This window comes from Halichoerus grypus, chromosome 2 (genome assembly GCF_964656455.1).
Source record: "Halichoerus grypus chromosome 2, mHalGry1.hap1.1, whole genome shotgun sequence".
Classification (NCBI taxonomy): Eukaryota; Metazoa; Chordata; class Mammalia; order Carnivora; family Phocidae; genus Halichoerus; species Halichoerus grypus.
Genome location: NC_135713.1, coordinates 126,685,656 through 126,709,652, shown reverse-complemented (window position 1 = coordinate 126,709,652; position 23,997 = coordinate 126,685,656). Strand labels below are relative to the sequence as shown.

Below are 23,997 nucleotides of genomic sequence, written 5' to 3'. Positions count from 1 at the left end.
AATATTACTCATCCATCAGAAAGGATGAATCCAACTTTTACATCAACATGGATGGGTCCAGAGGAGATTATGCTAAGTGAAATAAGTCAAGCAGAGAAAGTCAATTATCATATGGTTTCACTTATTTGTGGAACATAAGGAACAGCATGGAGGACATTAGGAGAAGGAAGGGAAAAATGGGGGGGGGGGAATTGGAGGGAGAGATGAACCATGAGAGACTATGGACTCTGAGAAACAAACAGGGTTTTAGAGGGGAGGGGGGAGGGGGGATTGGTTAGCCCGGTGATGGGTATTAAGGAGGGCATGTACTGCATGGAGCACTGGGTGTTATATGAAAACAATAGATCGTGGATCACCACATCAAAAACCAATGATGTATTGTATGGTGACTAACATAATAAAATTAAAAAAAAAAAAAAGGAATTCAGTAAAGTGGAAGGATATAAAATCAATGCACAGAAATCAGTTGCATTTCTACACACCAACAACAAGACAGAAGAAAGAGAAATTAAGGAGTTGATCCCATTTACAGTTGCACGCAAAACTGTAAGATACCTAGGAATAAATCTAACCAAAGAGGCAAAGGATCTGTACTCAGAAATTGAGGAAGACACAAAGAAATGGAAAAACGTTCCATGCTCATGGATTGGAAGAACAAATATTGTGAAGATGTCTATGCTACCTAGAGCAATCTACACATTTAATGCAATCCCTATCAAAATACCATCAACTTTTTCCAAAGAAATGTAACAATCCTAAAATTTGCATGGAACCAGAAAAGACCCCGAATAGCCAGAGGAATGTTTAAAAGCAAAGCAAAGCTGGTGGCATCACAATTCCAGACTTCAAGCTCTATTACGAAGCTATAATCATCAAGATACTATGGTACTGGCACAAAAACAGACACATAGATCAATGGAACAGAATAGAGAGTCCAGAAATGGACCCTCAACTCCATGGTCAACTAAACTTCGACAAAGCAGGAAAGAATGTCCAATGGAAAAAAGACAGTCTCTTCAACAAATGGTGTTGGGAAAATTGGACAGCCACATGCAGAAGAATGAAACTGGACCATTTCCTTACACCACACACAAAAATAGACTCAAAATGGATGAAAGACCTCAATGTGAGACAGGAATCCATCAAAATCCTTGAAAAGAACACAGGCAGCAACCTCTTCGACCTCAGCCGCAGGAACTTCTTCCTAGAAACATCACCAAAGGCAAGGGAAGCAAGGGCAAAAATGAACTACTGGGACTTCATCAAGATAAAAAGCTTTTGCACAGAAAAGGAAACAGTTGACAAAACCAAAAGACAACCGACAGAATGGGAGAAGATATTTGCAAATGACATATCAGATAAAGGGCTAGTATCCAAAATCTATAAAGAACTTATCAAACTCAACACCCAGAGAACAAATAATCCAATCAGGAAATGGGCAGAAGACATGAATAGACATTTCTGCAAAGAAGACATCCAAATGGCCAACAGACACATGAAAAAGTATTCAACATCACTCAGCATTAGGGAAACACAAATCAAAACCACAATGAGATACCACCTCACACCAGCCAGAACGGCTAAGATTAACAAGTCAGGAAACGACAGATGTTGGCAGGGATGCGGAGAAAGGGGAACCCTCCTACACTGCTGGTGGGAAGGCAAGCTGGTGCAGCCACTCTGGAAAACAGTATGGAGATTCCTCAAAAAGTTGAAAATAGAGCTACCCTATGACCCAGCAATTGCACTACTGGGTATTTACCCCAAAGATACAATGTAGTGCTCCGAAGGGGCACATGCACTCCAATGTTTATAGCAGCAATGTCCACAATAGCCAAACTATGGAAAGAACCTAGATGTCCATTAACAGATGAATGGATAAAGAAGATGTGGTGTGTGTGTGTGTGTGTGTGTGTGTGTGTGTGTGTGTGTGTGGAATATTATGCAGCCATCAAAAAATGAAATCTTTCCATTTGCAATGACATGGATGGAACTAGAGAGTATTATGCTAAGTGAAATAAGTCAATCAGAGAAAGACATGTATCATAAGATCTCACTGATATGAGGAATTTGAGAAACTAAGACAGAGGATCATAGGGGAAGGGAGGGAAAAATGAAACAAGATGAAACCAGAGAGGGAGACAAACCATAAGAAACTCTTAATCTCAGGAAACAAACTGAGGTTTCCTGGAGTGGAGGGGGGTGGGAGGGATGGGGGGGCTGAGTAATGGACATTGGGGAGGGTATGTACTATGGTGAGCATTGTGAATTATGTAAGACTGCTGAATCACAGACCTGTACCCCTGAAACAAATAATACATTACATGTTAATAATAAAAAAAAAATCTAGTTTGTCTGATATAAGTATGGCTACTCCAGCTTTCTTTTGACGTCCATTAGCATAATAGATGGTTCTCCATCCCCTCATTTTCAATTTGCAGGTGTCTTTAGGTCTAAAATGAGTCCTCCTGTAGGCAGTATATAGATGGATTTGTTTTCTATCCATCCTGACATCCTATGCCTTTAGATTGGAGCATTTAGTCCATATACACTCAGAGTGATTATTGAAAGTATGAATTTAGTGCTATTGTGTTACCTGTAGAGTTGGGTTTCTGGTGGTGTTCTCTGGTCCTTTCTGGTCTTTGTTGCTTTGGGTCTTTTCTTTTTTTTTCTCCACTCAAAGAGTCCCCCTTAAAATTTCTTGCAGGACTGATTTAGTGGTCATGAACTCCTTTAGTTTTTGTCTGGGAAACTCTTTAACTCTCCTATTTTGAATGACAGCCTTGCTGGATAAAGAATTCTTGGCTGCATATTTTTCCCATTCAGCATGTTGAATATTTCCTTCCACTCCCTCCTGGACTGCCAGGTTTCTGTGGACAGATCTGCTGCAAACCTGATTTGTCTTCCCTTTTAGGTTAAGGACTTTTTTCCCCCTTGGTGATGTTTGGTTTTTGTTGAATTTGATGGGAGGTCTCTGTGCTTCTTGGATTTTGATGACTATGTCCATCCCCAGATTAGGGAAGTTTTCAGCTAAAATTTGTTCAAATAAACCTTCTGCCCCTTTTTCTCCCTCTTCATCTTCTGGGACTTTTATGATACAAATGTTATTATGTTTTAGTAAGTCACTGAGTTCCCTAAGTCTATCTTCATAATCCATTACCTTTCTTTCCCTCTTCTTTTCAGCTTTATTATTTTCCATAATTTTACCTTCTATATCATTGACTCACTCCTCGGTTTCATCCATCCTCGTTTTTATGGCCTCCACTTGGGATTGCATCTCAGTTATAGCATTTTTATTTTCAGGCTGACTAGATTTTAGTTCTTTTATTTCTGCAGTAAGAGATTCTCTAGTGTCTTCTAGGCTTTTTTCAAGCCCAGCTAGTATCCTTATAATCTTTGTTTTAAATTCTAGTTCAGACATATTACTTATATCTGTATTGATTAAATCCCTGGATGTGAGGACTACCTCCTGTTCTTTCTTTTGGAGCAATTTCTCCATCTCGTCATTTTGTCCAGAAAAGAAAAGAAGAAAAAAAAACAAAAAACAAAAAGAAGCAACAACAACAAAACTAGATCCTGGGTGTGTTTTGGTCTGCTTGTCAAAATAATTTTCCAAAAGGTGGTCACTTTCCTACTTGTAGACTTGCAGTTTTTTTTCTCAGACGTCCAACTGATTTCTTGGGTGTTTGGAATGATTTGATAACTATCTAGCTATATTAGAGGGACACGACAAGCTTAGGGTCCCCCTAATCCTCTGCCATCTTAACTCCTCCTCCACCACAGCCTAATTTTAGAACATTTTTGTTCCCCCTAAAAGAAACTCCATATCCATTAGCAGTAAATCTCCATTCTATCCCCCATGAGACCTATGTAACCACTAATCTTTATATATTTGCCTACCCAAATGGAATTATATAATATGTGGTCTTTTTGACCAGCTTCTTTGTTTTTCAAGGTTCATCCAAGTTGTAGGATGCAACAGTTATTATTATTATAATTTTTTATTATCTGTCTTGTCAATTATAGTCATCATAATGGATATGAAGTAATATCTCATTGTGGTTTTGATTTGCATTTCCCTAATGACTAATAATACTGAGCATCTTTTCATGTGCTTATTGGCCATTTGTATATCTTGACTGGAGAAATATAGGGAAGTTCTCATACACCAGCATCCCAAGGATGATAAAACTATAGTCAGGAATCACCTACCAGGAGCACAGCTTTGAGAAGGAACAGATCAGACAAGAGCATAAGAAATGGCATTTAATCAAGATGTGACACATTTAAATTATAGGATCCTTGATGTGTATAGACGTGTGTGTGTGTGTACATGTGTATGTGAATTGATGGAGTGTGAAATTGAGACAGTTTGCTTGTAAGCCGGAAAGCGAAATGTAACTATGAGGAAGTGAAGAAGCATGGAAAAGTAAACAGAAAGTATGGGGAAGATGTTTTATTGTAGGCTAAAGAAGTGAAATTCAGGACAACTTCAACTAGATCTCTAGGTCATAGAGTCTCCAGTTGCCTCCTACTTGGTTACATTCAGCTTTCCCCTCTTCCTCACTTCCATTATTCCCATTAGCCCTCGAAAATGATTTAGTAAACACAACAAAACATGTTTCCTCTGACCCTGCCTCTCCTTCTAGTTACTGTGCTTTTTCTTAATTTCCCTTCAGAGTCAAGTTCTATACATAATCATTACTTCCTCACTTTCTTTTCCCCCACCTTTAATGAGGAAAAATTGACAAATATAGTTATATATATTTTAAGTGTACAAGTAATGATATGATATACATAAACATTACCAAATGATAAGCAAGACCAAGATAATTAACATATCCACCACCTGACATATTAATTTTGTGTGTGTGTGTGGTGAGAAAGCAGAAGATCTACTCAGTAACTTTCAAGTAAATAATACTGTATTATTATTATCACCATGGTGTACATTAGATCCTCAGAACTTATTCTCCTTAAAACTGAAAGTTTGTACATTTTGACCTACATCTCCCCATTTCCCCAGACCACCAGACCCTGGCAACTACCATTATATTTTCTATTCTCTATTTCTATGAAATTGGCTTTGTTTTGTCTTTTGCTTTTTTTTAGGATTCCACATATAAGTGATACTATGCAGTATTTGTCTTCCTCTGGTTTATTTCATTTAACATAATGCCCTTCAGGTTCATATATGTGATTTTAAATGGCAAGATTTTCTTCTTTTTTATGACTTGATAATATTCCATTACCTATATCTATATCTATACCATACTTTCTTTATCCATTCATCCATTGAAGGACATTTAGCCTGTTTCCATATCCTGGTTATTGTGAATAATGCTGCAGTGAACATGGGAATGCAGATATCTATCTCCTTGAGATACTGATTTCATTTCCTTTTTCCTTTGAATATATATCCTGAAGTAGGACCCAGGATCACATGGTAGTTCTTTTTATTTTTTTGAGGAACCACCATATGGTTCTCCATAATACTTGTACCAATTTACAGTCCCACTAACAGTATTTAAGGATTCCCTTTTCTGTACATCTTTGCCAACATTTGTTATGTCTTGTCTTTCTGATAATAGCCATCCTAACAGGTGTCATTTGTGGTTTGCATTTGCATTTCTCTGATTATTAGTGATATATAGCACCTCTTCATGTACCTTTTGACAGCATGTATGTCTTTGGGAGAATGTCTATTCAGGTATTTTGCTTGTTTTAAAATTGGATTATTAGTTGGGGCGCCTGGGTGGCTCAGTCATTAAGTGTCTGCCTTCAACTCAGGTCATGATCCCAGGGTCCTGGGATCAAGCCCCACATTGGGCTCCCTGCTCAGCAGGAAGCCTGCTTTGCTTCTCCCCCTCCCACTCCCCCTGCTTGTGTTCCCTCTCTCACTGGGTCTCTCTCTCTCTGTCAAATAAATAAATAAAATCTTTAAAAAAATAAATAAATAATTGGATTATTTGCTTTTTTGACATTGAGTTGTACAGGCTCTTTAAATATTTTGAATATTAACCCCTTATAAGATATATGATTTGCAAATATTTTCTCCCATTCTGTGGCTTGCTTTCAACTTACTGATTAATTCCTTTGCAATGCAGAAGCTCTTTAGTTTAATGTAGTCTCACTTGTTTACTTTAGTTTTTCTTGCATGTTCTTTTGGTGTCTTAGCAAAGAAATCATTGCCAAGACCAATGCCAAGGAGGTTTTTCCCTATGTTTACTTCTAGGAGTTTTATGGTTTCAGGTCTTATATTTAAGTCCTTAATCCATTTTGACTTAGTTTTTTTTTGTGAGTGGTATAAGATAGGAGTCCTGTCTCATTCTCTTGCATATAGATATCCAACTTTCCCATTACCATTTTATTGAAAAGACTATCCTTTCCCCAGTTTGTGGTCTTGGTACCCTTGTCAAAAATCAGTTGGCTGTAGACATGTGGGTTTATTTCTGATGTCTCTATTCTGTTCTACTGGTCTAAGTGCTTCTTTTTATGCCAGTACCATAATGTTTCCATTTCTTTTTTTTTTTTTAAGATTTTATTTATTTATTTAAGAGAGAGAATGAGATAGAGAGAGCATGAGATGGGGGAGGGTCAGAGGGAGAAGGAGACTCCCTGCTGAGCAGGGAGCCCGATGCGGGACTCGATCCTGGGACTCCAGGATCATGACCTGAGCTGAAGGCAGTCGCTTAACCAACTGAGCCACCCAGGCACCCAATGTTTCCATTTCTATAGCTTTGTAATATATATTAAAATCAAGAATGTGATGCCTCCAGCTTTGTTCTTCTTTCTCAAGATTGCTTTGGCTACTTGGGGTCTTATGTGGTTCCATACAAATTTTAGGATAGTTTTTCTATTTCTGAGAAAAATGTGATTGGAACTTTGAAAGGGATTACACTGGCTCTGTAGATTGCTTTGAGTAGGATAGACAATTTCATAATATTAATTCTTCACATCTAAAAACATGGGATATATTTCCATTTATTTGTGTCTTCTTCAATTTCTTTCATTCAATGTCTTAGAGTTTACAGTGTACAGGTCTTTTATCTTCTTGGTTAAATTTATCTCTAAGTATTTTATTGTTTTCTATGAGATTATGAATGGGACTTTTAAAGGAAAAACGACAGTTCTTCCCTCCAGTGAATCTTTCTCCTATGAGTGTCCTTAACTACTCACACTTCTGATACTTCTGGTCACTAAATGCGTTTGGGGTTTTCCCCACAACAGGAAATTCTCTGCAATACCAGCTAGATGTCCTACAATTCAACTCAATTCTAACACTTTCTACCTGGAGATGGGGTCAGATCCCATAGGTTTAGGGCTCAGTCCCACAAGACTGCTCCCATCCTACTTCAGATGCCAATCACAAGTGCTAGGTGCCCAGGTTATCCTCAACTTCTGTACAATTTGGCTACAAATTGGAAGCCTCTATCACCCCATCCTCAGATTCAATTAATTTGCTAGAGCAGCTCATATAACTCAGGGAAACACTTACTTACATTTACTAATTTATTAAAGGATATAATAAAGGATACATATGAACATAGAGCAAGGTCTGGGAGGGTCCCAAGTGTAAGAACATCTGCCACCATGGAGTTCTGCTCTGTCACCCTCCTGGTGTGGTTGTGTTCACCGACCTAGAAGCTCTCCAAATCCCTTACTATTAGAATTTTTATGGAGGCTTCCTCACATAGGCATAATCAGTTACTAACTTCATTCAAGCCCCTTTCCCCTCTTTGGAGAAGGGAGTGACTGGGTTGAAAATTTCAAGCTTCTAATTATGGCTTGGTCTTCCTGATGACCAACCCACATCCAGGAGCCATATAGGAGTCCACTCAGAGTTGTCTCATGAACAAAAGATTCTCTAGTATTCTTTTTTTTTTTTTTAAGATTTATTTATTTATTAGAGAAAGAGAGTAGGAGGCAGGCACAGAGAGTCCCAAGCAGACTCCACACTGAGCATGGAGCCTGATGTGGGGCTTGATCTCCCAATCCTGAGATCGAGACCCGAGCCAAAACCAAGAGTGGGTGCCAAACCAACTGTGACACCCAGGCACTCCAAAAAGATCCTCTAGTATTCTTTTTTTTTTTTTTGATCCTCTAGTATTCTTATCAATTAGGAATTATAAGGGTTTTAGGAGCCCTGTGTGAGGGATGAAGTAAAAAAAACTAAATATTAAAACAAAATATGCTTCTGGTTTTCTTATCACTTAGGAAATTACAAGTGTTTAGGAGCTCTGTGCCTGGAAATGGGGGCAGAAACCAATATATATTTTTTCTCTTATCTCACAGAATTGCTTTTTAATTTCTCTTTCAAATAGTTTGAGGCTAGTGTATAGAAACACAACAGATTTTTGTATATTGATTTTTGTATTCTGTAACTTTACTGATTTTATTTATTCTAACAGTTTTTCAGTGGAGCCTTTAGGGTTTTCAATATATAAGGTCATGCCATGTACAAAAGATAATTTCATTTCTTCCTTTCTTATATGGATGATTTTTATTTCTTTTTCTTACCTAATTGTTCTGGTTAAACTTGTAATACTATATTGAAAAAAAGTGGCAAGAGTGAACATCTTTTCTTATTCCTGATCTTAGAGAAACGGCTTTTAACTTTTCACCATTGAGTATGATGTAAACTGTGGACTTGTCATATATAGCCTTTATTATGTTGAGGTATATTTCTTCTACACCTAATTTGTTGAAGTTTCTATCATGAAAGGATGTAGAATTTTGTCCAGTGCTTTTCTACATCTATTGAAATGGTCATGATTTTTATCCTTCATTCTGTTAATGTGGTTTATCACATTAATTGATTTTCTTATGTTGAACTATCCTTGCATCCCAGGGATAAATCCTCTTTGATCATGGTATATGATCTTTTCATTGTGCTCTTGAATTTGGTTTGCTAGTATTTTCTTGAGTGTTAGTATTTTCTTTACATCTACGTTCATCAGGGATATTGGCCTGTAAACTTCTTTTCTTTCAGTGTTCTTGCCTGAATTTGGTATCACAGTAATTCTGGCTTTGTAAAATGAGTTTGGCAGTGTTCCTTCTCTTCAATTTTTTAGAAAAGTTTAAGAAGCATTGGTATTAATTCTTCTTTAAACATTTGGTAGAATTCACCAGTAAAGTCATCTGGTCATTTTTATTTGCTGGAAGATCTTTTTATTACTGATTCCATTTCCTTGCTTTTTATTGTCTGTTCAGATTTTCTATTACTTCATGATTCAGTCTTGGTTTCTATTTCTAGGAATTCATCCATATCTTCTAAATTATCCAATTTGTTGGTGTATAATTATTCATAGTAGTCTGTTATGTTCCTTTGTATTTCTGTGGTATGAACTGTAATGTCTCATCTTTCATTGATAATTTTATTAATGAATCACCTTTCTTTTTTTCTTAGATGAGATAAAAGTTTTTCAATTGTTTATCTTTTAATAAAACCAAGTCTTAGTTTTGTTGATGATTCCTATTGTCTTTCTAATATCTATTTCATTCATTTCTTCTCTTATTTTTATTTTCTTCCTTCTGTTTTGGACTATATTCTTTTTCTAGTTCCTTGTGGTATAAGGTTAGGTTGCATGTTTGAGATCTTAATTCTTTCTTAATGTAGGTATTTATCACAATAAAGTTCCGTCTTAGGGTTACTTTAGCAGCATCCCGTAAGTTTTGGTATGTTGTGTTTCCATTTTTATTTGTCTCAAGATATTTTTTGATATCTTTTGATTTCTTCTTTGACTCATTAGTTATTCACAAATGTGTTGTTTAATTTTCACATATTTGTGAATTTCCCCCTTTCCTTCTATTATAAATTTCTAATGTCATACCAATATGTCAGAAAAGATACCTGATATCATTTCAATCTTCTTATGTTTGTTAAGACTTGTTTTGTGATGCAACATGTGATCTATCCTGGAGCCTGTTCCATGTGCACTGACAAGAATGTGGATTCTACTGTTGTTGAATGAAATGTGCTGTATAAGTCTGTTAGGTCCATTTGGTCTAAAGTGTTGTTCAAATCCATTATTTCCTCAGTGATTTTCTGTCTGGATGATCTATTCATTGTTGAATAGTAGGGTATTGAAGTATCCTACTACTATTGCATTGTTGTCTGTTTCTGCGTTCAGACCTGTTAATGATTATTTAATATATTTAGGTCCTTCAATATTGAATGTTTATATATTTACAACCGTTATATCCTCTTGATGAATTGGCCCCTTTATCATTATGTAACAACACTGTCTCTTATTATAGCTTTTAAAAAACTTAAAATCTATTTTGTCTGATATAACTACTCCTGATCTCTTCTAGTTTTCACTTCCATGGAATAATTTTTTCCATCTCTTCACTTTCACCCTAATTGTCTTTAAACCTTAGGCAAATCTGGGTGGCTCAGTTGGTTAAGTGTCTGACTCTTGATCTCAGGGTCATGAGTTCAAGCCTCCTACTTGAAAGGAAGGAAGGAAGGGAGGGAGGAAGGAAGGAAGGAAGGAAGGAAGGGAGGGAGGAAGGGAGGGAGGGAGAAAGAAAGAAAGAAAAAGAAAGAAAAGAAAGAGAAAGAAAGAAAGAAAGAAAGAAGAAAGAAAGAAAGAAAGAAAAGAAAAGAAAGAAAGAAAAGAAAAAGAAAGAAGCTTAAGTGAATCTCTTCTAGGCAGCATATAGTTGGGCTATTTTTTTTATTCCCCCACTTTATGTCTTTTAAATGGCGAATTTAAATCATTTACATTTAAAGTAATTCTTGATAGGTAAGAACTTATTGATAGTAAGGACTATCATCATTTTGTTAATTGCTTTCTGATTGTTCTGTACTTCCTTTGTTCTTATCTTCCTCTCTTGCTCTCTTTCTTTGTGAATTGACGATTCTATTTTTTATAGGGGTATGCTTTGATTTTTTTCTCTTTACCATTTGTGTGTCTCTTAAAGACTTGTGCCTGGATTGCCATAGGGCTTTCAAAATAGTTATAACAGGCAACTGCATAAAAATGTTCTACACGTTTACTCCTCACCCCTACATATGTTTCATGTCATTGGTGACCCAATTTACTTCTTTTTATATTTTATATTTCCTTCTTTTCAACCTATTCCAATCTGGCTTGCCTCTCATCAGTCCACTAAAATTATTCTTGCTAAAGTCATCAGTTTCCTTCTTGATTCTGAATGCAACTGACTTTTTAAAAATTAACAATTTTTTAGAGACAAGTTTGAGGTTCATAGCAGAATATACAGAGTTCCCATATAGCCCTTGACCCTACATATACAATCTCCCTTATTTTACATACTGCACCATAATGTTACATTTATTAAGATAGTTAAAACTATACTGCTACATTATTTTCCTTTTCCCTGAAGAACTTCCTTTAATATTTCTTACAAGGTAGGCCTACTGGCAACAAATTATAATTTTTCTTTGTCTGAGAAAGTCTTTAACTCTCCTTCATTTTTGAAATGTAGTTTCATGAGGTATAGAATTCTAGGTTGGTGGGTTTTTTCTCTCAGGACTTTAAATATTTCACTTCACTCTTTTTTGCATGATAGTTTCTAAGGAGAGATCTGTAATTCTTTGTTCTTTGTTCTTTTGCTCTTCTTTGCTCTTCTATAGGCAAGGTGCTTTTTCCCTCTGGCTTCTTTCAATATTTTTTTCTGTCTTTCAAGATGTTTGAATATGATAAATCTAGGTGTAGTTTTGAGGGCATTTATCTTGCTTGGTGTTCTTTGAACTTCCTGAATCTATGATTTGGTATCTGACATTAATTTTGGGAAATTCTCAGTCACTATTGCTTCATATATTGTTTCTGTGCCTTTCTCTGTATCTTCTCTTTCTGGAATCCCAATTATGTGTATGTCACACCTTTTGTAGTTGTCCCACAGTTCTTGAATATTCTGTTCTTTTTTTCAGTCTTTTTTCTCTCTCTTTTTTTTTTTTTTTTCGGTTTTGGAAGCTTCTACTGCCATATCCTCAAACTCAGGTATTCTTTCTTCACTATGTCCAGTCTACTAATGAGTCCATCAAAAGCATTCTTCATTCTTGCTATAGTATTTTTTATTCTAGCATTTCTTTTTTGATCTTTCTTAGAATTTCCATCTTTCTGTTTATATCATTCATCTGTTCTTTCATGCTGTCTCCTTTTTCCTATAATGCTCTGGGCATATTAATCATAGTTATTTAAAATTCTGGTCTGATCATTCTAATACTACTGCCATATCTGACTCTGGTCCTGATGTCTATTCAGTCTCTTCAAACTGTGTTGTTTTGTTTTGTTTTGTTTGCCTTTTAATAAGCCTTGTAATTTTTTGCTAAAAGGTAGACAGGATATACTGGGTAATGGGAACTGTGGTGGATAGGCCTTTAGTAATGTAGTGGCAAGGTTTAAATCATAGTGCTATGATTAGGTCTATTTTGTTGAGGCTTTATCCCTGGAGGGTAAAATTCACCAATATTTCTTAATCCCCACACCTCCTTAGGTGGGACAGGACAGGTAGAGAGAGCTGTATCTGGATATTCCCATTCCTCCATGTGGAAGGCTAGAGAGAGCTGGAATTGGAGTATTTTCCTTTCCTCATTTGAAAAAGCAGAGCTGGCTGAAGTTGGGTATTCCCCTTCCCCCAGGCTCTACTAAAACCCCAAGTTAGGCTCTGGTAACATATATTCTTCTGAGGGAAGGTTTTGTTAAGAACAGAATACTCTAGTATATTTCAAGATGGTTCTTTTCCTCTTCCCATTACCAAAAGCATGAGGGGATTTTTCTCAGATATTGACTGTGAGGATCTGATAGAGGTCCTTCCTGAAGATAAAACTCAAAAAAGTGTCGAGGCCCCCCGATGACTGTGTCCCTCTTGAGTTTTTAACTCTCAGCGTTGTTCTCACTGAGCCTCTAGCAATTCATCAATCACACCAGCACTGGTTTTTCCATCCCAGCACTGGTTCTCTGGGAGATTTCTGTTCAAGTGTTTTTGCTCTGATAAGTCATGATTTTCTGTATCCACCTGTCTATCTTTCCAAATATTAGTGCAGCACTTTGGCCTATGATATTATTTATCTGACATATCTAAAAAGATTTGTTGATTTTTAACTTTGTTCAGGTTTTCTTTTTTTTTTTTAAGATTTATTCATTTGTTTTAGAGAGAGAGAGAGAGAGAGCACGGGGTGGGGGGGGAGGAGAGGGAGAGAGTCTCAAGCAGACCCTGCACAGAGCCCAGAGCCCAACTCAGGGCCAATCCCATGATCCCAAGATCACCACCCAAGCAAAAACAAAAAGTCGGACACTCAACTGACTGCACCACCCAGGCGCCCCTTTGTTCAGGCTTTTACTTGTTAGGCCAGAGTGATGAGTTCTAAGTTCCTTACGTGCTAGACCAGAAACTGGAAGTCCTCCAATTTTGCAAAGTTCTTTATAACACTGGGATTCCAAGCAATATTCAAGATTGTTAACCACTCCCCCTTTTAGGAGTAAATATTCTTGTCTCTTGGCTTCTATGATACTATATTCTGTTCATTTTCCTCCTTTTCTCTGTCCACTCCTTTCTACCTGACTGTAGAGTATTCCAAGGAATGATCCTGGACCCTTTTCTTTTCCTTACTCTGTAGAAACTCATTCTTTCTCAGGTGCTTTCATCTATTTCTATAAACTTAAAAATATCTAGAACACTGTATACTTATCTTCTGCTTTCCTAAACTGCAGATTTATAGCCAATGGTCCTTACAAATTTTTCATTTTCATGTATGCTCAGACCTCCTGCCTCTCCTATCACACTAAATAGCACCTTTAGCCACCAAAATTGCTTAAGACAAAAACCTAGAAGTCTTTTTTGACACCTCACTCCTTCATCTTCTATCTCCAATTCAAGAACTCTACAGGCAAAATTATCTTGAATCCATGCATATTTCCCATCTCTCCTACAAAATATCCTTGTCAAGGCCACCACAATCTTGCACCTACAATATCTATAACTTCATACTAAGCAATCTTCCTACTGAGACTCTTGCCCTTTTTCAATTTTTTTTTTTTTACCCAATGTATACAATGACAGTAAAGTGTAGTGGAAAGAATACAGATGTAAGATCCAGAAAGACCTGCCACAAACTCCCCAAACACACTAATTAATATCTAAACCTCATTTTTCTTAGCTATAAAATAGGTGAAAACAAAGCAAAACAAACAAACAAAAAACTCACCTGGTAGGAATGCTATAAGGAAAAGATATAATTTGTAAAAAGTGCTTAGAATAATGCTTAGCATTGAATAGTCACTCAAAGAGTGGCTCCTGTTACATACAAAATAAACCTCAAATTTCTCCCCAAAGACCTCTAGATTCTGGGCCTAATGTACTAATTCACAAATACTCCTCAGCAGAAATCACTGCTCTGGCTACACAGCAAATGTCTTATTTTTACCTTAAATTAATGTTTAATAGACATCCAATTATCCAAAAGGAATTTGGAAAAACTGTAAACTTTAATTCTCTTTCATTAAACTTATATAGAGTATATATTCATATAACAGTAATGTAATTAATTACTAAGTTTAAAAACTGTTTGAAATTATTTACTTAAATAGCTGAAAAGTAATTCCTATAAAACTGTTGGTTAAGAATATGTTCTATATTAATGAAATTTATGATTTATATAGTTTTTCTGCTTCAACACTTGCTTTTTTCTTTGTTTTTTCAGGGGCTGAAGGGTAAATTTTCTCAGCAAGTAAAACTTCACAAGCTGTATTATCTGTAAAGAAAAAGATGCTTCAATATTTTAATTATTTAACATCTCATTAACTCTAAGTACAGAAAGTAGAATTCAAATTTGGAAAAAAAAACACGCTAATTTTAAGGGCTGTCTTTGAAATAGTTTTAAAAGAAAAGCTTAACATATGTTGAATAACCTGACTTACTGCAGATAGAGTTTTATTTTAAGAGCTCTAGGTTTACATGAGTAAATAAGCTCTATGTAAAATATTTACTTTTCATTTAGTACAGAAGGTTGCATGTGATTAAAATTCTTCATTAATTATCCTTCCATTTCCACTCTCCTGTATTTTCAGGCTCTCTCTTTTTACCGCAAATTTTCTATTAGATTTAAAATATACAGGACTCTTTCATCTTACCAAAAACGTTATCTGTACCCCATACTCCTTCCTGCTACATCTTTTCTTTCCTTTTCTCCATGGGCATGTTTCTTCAAAGAACTGTCCACATATACTAACATAACTTCCTCTCCTCCTGTTTACTCCCAAGCCCACAGCAATCTAGTTTCAGGTCCTACCTTTATGAACAGAAACCCTTCCTGTCCTACCTTACTGGACATCAGTACAACAAACATGAATATTTTCCCTCTGGCCCCTTTTATGACTCCTCTTCAGTCCTGACTCCTCTTTTTTTCACTCTCCAGGCTCAATCCAAGGCAACAAATATCTAGTCTGCTATGTGGCAATGTTACTACTATAAGTATTGCAAATTTGCCTTTTCTTTATTCTTAACACTAGTACCTTGTTTTAAATCAACACGAGATTTCCCTTTGAATTATTTCAATAGCTTTTCAATTCAGCTCCATCTGCAGTCCACTGCCCACATAATATATCTAAAACACAAGTTTAATATCATCTGCTTAAAACTCTTCCAAGGTTTTCCACTGTATTCAAGTTAAAACTCAAGCTTCTTAACTCAGCATACAAAATCCTGGTTTTTATGATCTCTGCCTATATACTTCTATATTCCCAGCCTCACTGCAACGGCTAAAAGGTTTCTAGATATAATACAGGATACCTACTTAAATTTGAATTTCAGATAAACAAATAATTTTTTAGTGTAAGTGTTTGCTGTGTAATAGTACAAGCATATGCAATATTTATGACATAATTATATTAAAAATTTTTCGCTGTTTATCTGAATTCAAATTTAACTGAGCATTCTGTATCTTTATTTGCTAAATCTGACAACCCTTGAGACTACTCACTCCACTTATCTTCATCTCCTGAGGTAGAAGGAAGTAGTAGGTTTGAGAGTTTAGTAAGAAATGAAATTGGTACCAAGATTTGGTAATAGATTAAGCGAAGGAAGTGACAAACAGGAAGGTGTCAAGGATGATCCCATGCTTCTGGTATGCTAAGCTACATTTGCTAACTAAGATGGAGGACACTGGTAGAAGACCAGGTTAGGTCTTGGTCGTGACAATTCTCAGTTCTCAATGCTCGCTTTATTTAATCCCTAGGTAACTTATGTTACAGTTACTTCTAAATGTTGGAGTGTTCCATTTACATTCTTTTTGCATGTTTGTTTTCTATTCCACTTCCTAGGTGATCTCATCTATATTCTTGACTCTAGATATTTATTTACAGCTCGTCTCTGCCCTAAACTCCAGACTCCTGTGTCACAAACTGCTTTAATGACATCTCTATTTGAAGGCTAATAAGTCTCTCAATGTTTTAATATTTTATTGAAGCACTCCACATACACAGTAATGGGCACAAATCTTAAATGTATATGTATTCACCTATATAGTCACCACCCAAATCAAGACATAAAATATTTCCAACAACCCAGAAGTTTCCTATATGTTCTTTCCCAGTCAGGACTCCCATTCCAAAGATTACCACTATTCTTACTTCTACTACCTAAAACACTCTTGCCTGTTCTTGAACTTCATATATACAGAATTACACAATACATACATGTTTGTGTCTGCATTATTTCATGAAACATTAAGTACATGAGTAGACAAATCAAATTTCTTTTAAGCTTTTATTTATTTATTTGACAGAGAGAGACAGCGAGAGAGGGAACACAAGCAGGGGGAGTGGGAGAGGGAGAAGCAGGCTTCCTGCTGAGCAGGGAACCCGATGCGGGGCTCGATCCCAGGATCCTGGGATCATGACCTAAGCCGAAGGCAGACGCTTAACGACTGAGCCACCCAGGTGCCCCTAGACAGATCAAATTTAATGCTGAAACCAGATTCTCTTAGTCTTCCAACTTGCTCTGTCCTCCAGTATTCCCATCTCAAGAAATGATACCATCATTCGTCCACTTGCTTAAACCAATAATTTTAGACTCATCCTTGACTTCTATTTTTCTCTCTTATGCAACATCCAGCCTCATCAGAAAATCCTGGCACATCTGTTTTAAAATATATTTCAAATCAGACCACTGCTCCCACTTTAATCTCATATACCACTATCTGACCACCACAGTAGTTTAATAGGGGCTCTTTGCTTTCACTTGCCATCTTAGTCTATTCTCCACATGGTAGCCAAGTGATAATTCAAAATATGTATCTAATCATGTCATCCCTTTGCTCTAAGATGTGTTTCTTGGCACATTTAGAATAAAACCCCTACTTCTTATGATGGCATAGGAGACTCTACATTATACCATTTGATTACCCCCTGAACACAATTGAAGTCATTCTTTTTTTTTTTTTTTACTCATTTTGCTCCAGTCATTCTAACCTCTTTTCTATTCTTCAAACATGCAGAGCTCATTTCCATCTCCTGGTCTTTTCTCTTGTTGTTCCCTTTGCTCAGCATGCTCTGTCACAGATTTTCATATGACCCACTCTCTCACTTCATTCAAGCTCTATACAAATGTAATCTCCTCAGAGAGGCCTATCCTATTACCTTGTCTAAAATAGCATTCCTAGTCACATTCTGTTTTTACCCACTTTATTTTCCTTCAATACTCTTATTCCTGACATTGTTGTATGTTTATTTATTTAACAGTTTATTATCTTTCTTCCTCTACTATAACATAGCTCTTTTAGGGCAAGGACTCTGTCATGTTCCCCAGCAGCTAAAATACTTTGTGTCACACTGTAGGTGATTAATAAATATTTGTTGAATGAATGGAATTAATGAATGGTATGATGAGGTGTCTCTGAAACATCCAAGGGGAGATGTTTAGAAGGTAGCTGCATATAAGGGTCTTAGCCTCAGAGGAGATTCTTTAATGAGAGAAAACTTGGAAACCCTGTTTTTTATAGGACACCTATACATATCAGGGGGTAAATTTTAAAAAGATTAAAATCTAGGAACTAGCCTTGAAGAACTCCCATATTTAACCACTAATAGCGGTAGATAAGATTGCAAAGGAGCCGGAATTACCTGAGAAGTAATTTCTTGTTTATTTATTTGTCTCTATGATTAGACTATTTTCTAACATTTAGTAAAGAACCTGACCTACAATTGGAACAAAGATAGATTTGTTTAATTAAGGAAGTAAAAAATACCACTTGAGCAAGATGTGATTTAATTTTAAATTTCAATCAATCAACCACATAAAAGTAAGAATACAAAAGCATACATAATTCCAGAATCACTATTCTCCCTTACTATCAGGCCTTATAAAAAACATTTTCTACAGCCAAAGCAAAAATTTTTATTGGGCAAGACCTAAGTAAAATCATGATTGTTTTTGGTACCTTTACCACTTTCCCTTTCATAATCTCTCTTCTCTTGTTCACAAATGCCCTAACTCTATAAAACAAATCTGTATAGATCTATAAAACAAATCCCCCTTCTAATATTCACCCTCCAGGGTAGTAGATGCTAGCTACTCTTTTAAAAGATGTGTGCTTTTACAAGTTTAGTTTTTATCACTTTATTAATTTCCCTCAGAACAGCAACTGCTGGGGCACCTGGGTGGCTCATTTGGTTAGGCGTCTGCCTTCGGCTCAGGTCATGATCCCAGGGTCCTGGGATTGAGCCCATATCAGGCTCTCTGCAGAGAGCCTGCCTCTCCCTATCCTTCTGCCTGCTGCTCTGTCTGCTTGTGCTCTTTCTCCCTCTCTGTCAACTAAATAAATAAAATCTAAAAAAAAAAAAAAAAGAATAGCAACTCTTTTAATCATTTTTATACCCAGAATTCCTAAATCCTGGCATATAGAAAATACTCATTAAGAGAATTTCTTAAAGTGAAGATTATGTTAAAAAAAACCTTTTTTTGTTTATATAAACATACCTATTAAGAGCAAAACCAGCAATTCTTCAAGTTTAACCAAAAACAGATGCTATAAAACTTGATTCAGGAAATAAAAATAGCAATCTGAGATACAGCATGGATTAATAAGGTTGGAAATGTTTAGCTAAGTTTATCCTAATAATAAATTAAATTATAGAGTGTCTATAATGCAAGGGTACTATGTTATTTTTATTTTCAATCATCACACATAATTCCAATATATCTGTTTATTGATTATCTTCCTTTCTCATGACTGAAACTTAGGAGGCAAGGACTTTATATCACTCCTCACTGGTATATATAGTAATGCCTAATACAGAGTACATACTCAGTAAATGTTTATGAAATGAATTAATGAAGGGTGTTATAGGGATAGTTAAGACCCACATTCTAACTTCACATACCTTCATTTCTTAAAATACAACCAAGCTAAAAAGCACTCAGTTTCCTGGGCTACCAATTTTCTCAAAATATGCTACACTGTCACAAAAATAAAGAAATACAGAATTATGAAAATGATTAGTTTCACTATTTATTACCTGATTCTGAATGCGAAGTACTCTTTGGTTTTGGAGAAGTACTTTGGTCTGCTAACATCATCACTCTATAATAAGAACAAATTAATTAATAATTAAATTATTCTCTTAATCTTTCAGGAACTTTTGAGAATCCTCAAATAATACTTACAATAATAACATTTATATTTATATCAAATATCCTGTAGAAAAAATATAACTGGTTAAAAAATGTTCCTGTATCTATATGAACAAATAGTTTAATAATAAAAGGCAATATATTTATACATTTTTCAGTGTGAGACAATACAAATAGAGGACAAAGTAGAGTGTTCAGAATGAGACAGACCTAGGGTTAAAGCCCAGTTCTTCTACTCACACTTGAGTGGCCTTGGAAATTTACTTAACTTGTCTTGATTCTTGGTTCCCTCATTTATACAGAAAGAATGGCAATCTTGTTTCCTAGGGTTCTTGTGGTAATTATCTCAAGTAACATGAGAGATAATACTTTTTAAAAATTAATATCCTTTTCTCTCTCTCTTTTTAAGGATTTTATTTATTTACTTATTTATTTGAGAGAGAGAGCACATGAGCATGAGTGGGGGTAGGGGCAGAGGAAGAGGGAGAGGGAGAAGCAGACTCCCCACTGAGCAGGGAGCCCAATGCATGGCTCAGTCCCAGGACACTGGGATCATGACCTGACCTTAACTGCTTAACCAGCTGAGCCACCCAGGCACCCCATCCTTTTCTCTTTTACAAATGACACCACCCCCAACTCTACTGAAATGTGTATGAGAGGATTACAAGAGGAATACCAAAGGATCAAAGCTCAGCCTTTGACCACCAAAACGGGATTTCCGAGTCCCCAGTAAGACAATGGAGTTGAAAACCAAATGTGTGAAGATGGTTTTCTAAATTCCTATTGCTGGTTTATTGAACAATTGAATTCAGTAAGCAAAAAAAAATTTTAGGCAAGGGAAGCGAAGGCAAAAATGAACTACTGGGGCTTCATCAAGATAAAAAGCTTTTGCACAGCAAAGGAAACAGTTGACAAAACCAAAAGACAACTAACAGAATGGGAGAAGATATTTGCAAATGACATAACAGATAAAGGACTAGTATCCAAAATCTATAAAGAACTTATCAAACTCAACACCCAAAGAACAAATAATCCAATCAAGAAATGGGCAGAAGACATGAACAGACATTTCTGCAAAGAAGACATCCAAATGGCCAACAGACACATGAAAAATGCTCCACATCAGTCAGCATCAGGGAAATCCAAATCAAACCACAATGAGATACCACCTCACACCAATCAGAATGGCTAAAATTAACAAGTCAGGAAATGACAGATGTTGGCAAGGATGCGGAGAAAGGGGAACCCTCCTACACTGTTGGTGGGAATACAAGCTGGTGCAGCCACTCTGGAAAACAGTATGGAGGTTCCTCAAAAAGTTGGGAATAGAGCTACCCTATGACCCAGCAATTGCACTGCTGGGTATTTACCCCAAAGATGCAAATGTAGTGATCCGAAGGGGCACCTGCACCCCAATGTCTATAGCAGCAATGTCCACAATAGCCAAACTATGGAAAGAGCCTAGATGTCCATCAACAGATGAATGGATAAAGAAGTTGTGAGATACACACACACACACACACACACACACACACACACACACAATGGAGTATTATGCAGCCATCAAAAAATGAAATCTTGCCATTTGCAACAACGTGGATGGAACTACAGGGTATTATGCTAAGCGAAATAAGTCAATCAGAGAAAGACAATTATCATATGATCTCACTGATATGTGGAATTTAAGAAACAAGGCAGAGGATCACAGGGGAAGAGAGGAAAAAATGAAACAATATGAAACCAGGGAGGGAGACAAATCATAAGAGACTCTTAATCATAGGAAACAAACTGAGGGTTGCTGGAGGGGAGGGGAGTGGAGGGATGGGGTAACTGGGTGAAGGACATCAGGAGGGTATGTGTTGTAATGAGCACTGGGTATTATATAAGACTGGTGAATCACAGACGTGTACCCCTGAAACCAATAATACATTATGTTAATTTAAAAAAAAAAAGAAAATATTGATGAAGGAAAAAAAAACCAATTTTATTCTATCCTATTTCCTCTTTAAATTAATCTTGTCAAAAATAGTACTTTCTTGCCCCAGAATGAACTTTCAGGTGTATTCCATTGTTTTTGTGGTATTCTCTTGTATAAAACAGTCATTTTGGGGGTAATAAAAAGCCCAGTGGAATATCACAACACCAAACTCTTATTATCTGATTTATATTTCATCCTTTTCCCAACTTAGGACAGAATTAGACTCAAAACCTGCAGTGAGGAAATCAACCATGGTTGGTTTCTCCTATATTTCTTGTTCTTTTTCCTCCCGTTTGGGAACTACTCTTTGGGTTCCTCTGGCATTGGAGTAGGGGAAAGGAGTTGTAGAAAGGGACATAAAACGTCTTTCTTGATTTTGACTGACACTATTATAACATGCCATTGATACCCTCTGGGTCTGACAGATAACCAAATGCTGACTCTTTCAAACCTGAAGTATTTTGAAGGGTTCAATGACAAGATTTCCCTACACTTGGGGCTCTCTCACTTGCTGCTATTTATGATCTCCTCAGCTTTTGCATTTGATGATAGAACTTTCAGCCTCTTTCAGTAGAGTTTACCTTTTCCTTTGCAGGAAGTCATACTGGGCATGAACCTTTCCAAGAGGATCCATAACTGACTCTCTTCTGTGGGATGTATATTTGACCTATAGGCATTATGCACAAATCTTTGTTGTGCCAAACTCTGAAAGTTCATCTAGGTTCCTCTTTATTCTGCCATTCCAAGGCATTTAACAGACTGCTAACAGACCCTCTTGCCTTTAGACTTTTCAGGTGTGAGTCAGAAATCAAGTCCCAGGGGACATATGTCAAACTTTTCAAATGGTTCTCTTAGAGCTTCTTCTCTTGTGTTGAGGTGAAGGAATAAGCCTACCCTCTCCTTGCATATAACACCAATAACTCTTATCAAAGAAATACATATTTTTGGTCATTTCATCCCTTCAGTGCACTCTTAGCTTTTTCTTAAACAGCTTGGAGATTACTGATGGGCAAATGCATGAAGAATTGGGTTTTGACTCCACCTTTTACAAATCATACATAGATAAATCTACACTGATGGGAATGGGGGTAACCGTCATTTTATTTTGTTTTCATCTATTGAGGTCACTGTTCAAACTTTAAGACTACCTGAAAGCCACATTTAATATCCTGCTATGTTCCTCAAGTTCCTCTTAACATATGTAGATGAAAACCACAGAATTTTACTATTAGCTACAGAATATAGAAAAAACTCAGGATGTGACCAAAGATAAATCCCTGCTCCATGCTTTCTAGCCTAGAGGATTACTGCTAATTAAAAGGGGACAGAACCTTGGGAAATAAGCAGTTTGACAGTGGGAACTGACTTCTCTCCATCAAGCCCTAAATCTGGAGGTGGGAGCACTAGGTACGAAGATGACATTAGAAGAGGTGAAGAGAAAGCCAAAAGCAGAGGGGGCATGTGCCACACTCACTCTAAGTGGACACATCCACAAAGGGTGGAAACTCAACATCAGAATAAGAGTTTGGACTATTCAGTCAGAGAGGAGACCTCAGTTAGCCCTCCTTGAGAGTCCCTTAATACCTGTAGATTGTGAATGAGTTCTCAAGGTTCCAAATACCAAGGGCAATGCAGAAGGTGCTCAAATTAGAACCAAAATACTTGACATAGGGCTGCTGTGGCTGGTGACTCTACTGCAAAGGTTGCAGAAAGGCAATCAAGTCAAAATCTTGATGGAAGACTTCAAAGGAGTTTTGGGTAGCAACAAAAGCTAAGGTGAGAAAAAAATCAGCAATGGAGGATCTCAGGCCCTAAATAAGGCTGTAAGTTCACCAAAGTCCAGCAGAGTCCAGCCCAGGTATAGAACCAGTCTTAAAACCTGCAGCATAAATTAATATAAGTCCAGAGACACCTTGTGGATCCCAGACAACCTCAAAGCCCCAACTTTACCCTTCCCCCAGCTCTGGCTTGCTCCTATGCCTATACACCTATTTTTAGGATGGCCATTTATCCAAACTGGCACCTTTCCGAGAGTAAAAGGGAGTTCTACTAAAATTTATGTCAGAACAATAGACAAATACTAGGACTGTCCCAGGCAAATCAAAAGGTATGATAATATACCTATATGTCATCCTCAGGAATATGGAATGAGGAGAAAAATCTGTAAGATTCAGCATTCATTTTAACTGGAAGTAAATGGATAGCATTAATAAGTTTAACTCATCATTTCCCAGCTAAATAGGAGAGAAGGGAGAGGAGAGCCTATGAGAAGTTGAAGTCAGTTAATTTTTAAAATAAATACATTACATGTGAAACTAATATTACACTCCTTGTTCACTAACTGGAATTTAAATAAAAATTTTAAGGGCGCCTGGGTGGCTCAGTCCACTAAGCGTCCTACTCTTGATTTTGGCTCA

The 23,997-nt window shown here is 36.6% G+C and overlaps 1 protein-coding gene across 1 annotated transcript in view; it reads right to left on the bottom strand.

The window, feature by feature from the left end:
- MEIKIN (meiotic kinetochore factor) overlaps positions 1 to 23,997 on the bottom strand; it is a 106,416-nt gene that overhangs the window by 45,208 nt on the left and 37,211 nt on the right. Inside the window, exons 8-9 of the mRNA XM_078066344.1 lie at positions 19,488 to 19,552; positions 14,655 to 14,725 (exon numbers count right to left, since the gene is read on the bottom strand). Coding sequence (XP_077922470.1) covers positions 14,655 to 14,725; positions 19,488 to 19,552 — 136 coding nt within the window. The remainder of the gene's footprint in view (positions 1 to 14,654; positions 14,726 to 19,487; positions 19,553 to 23,997) is intronic.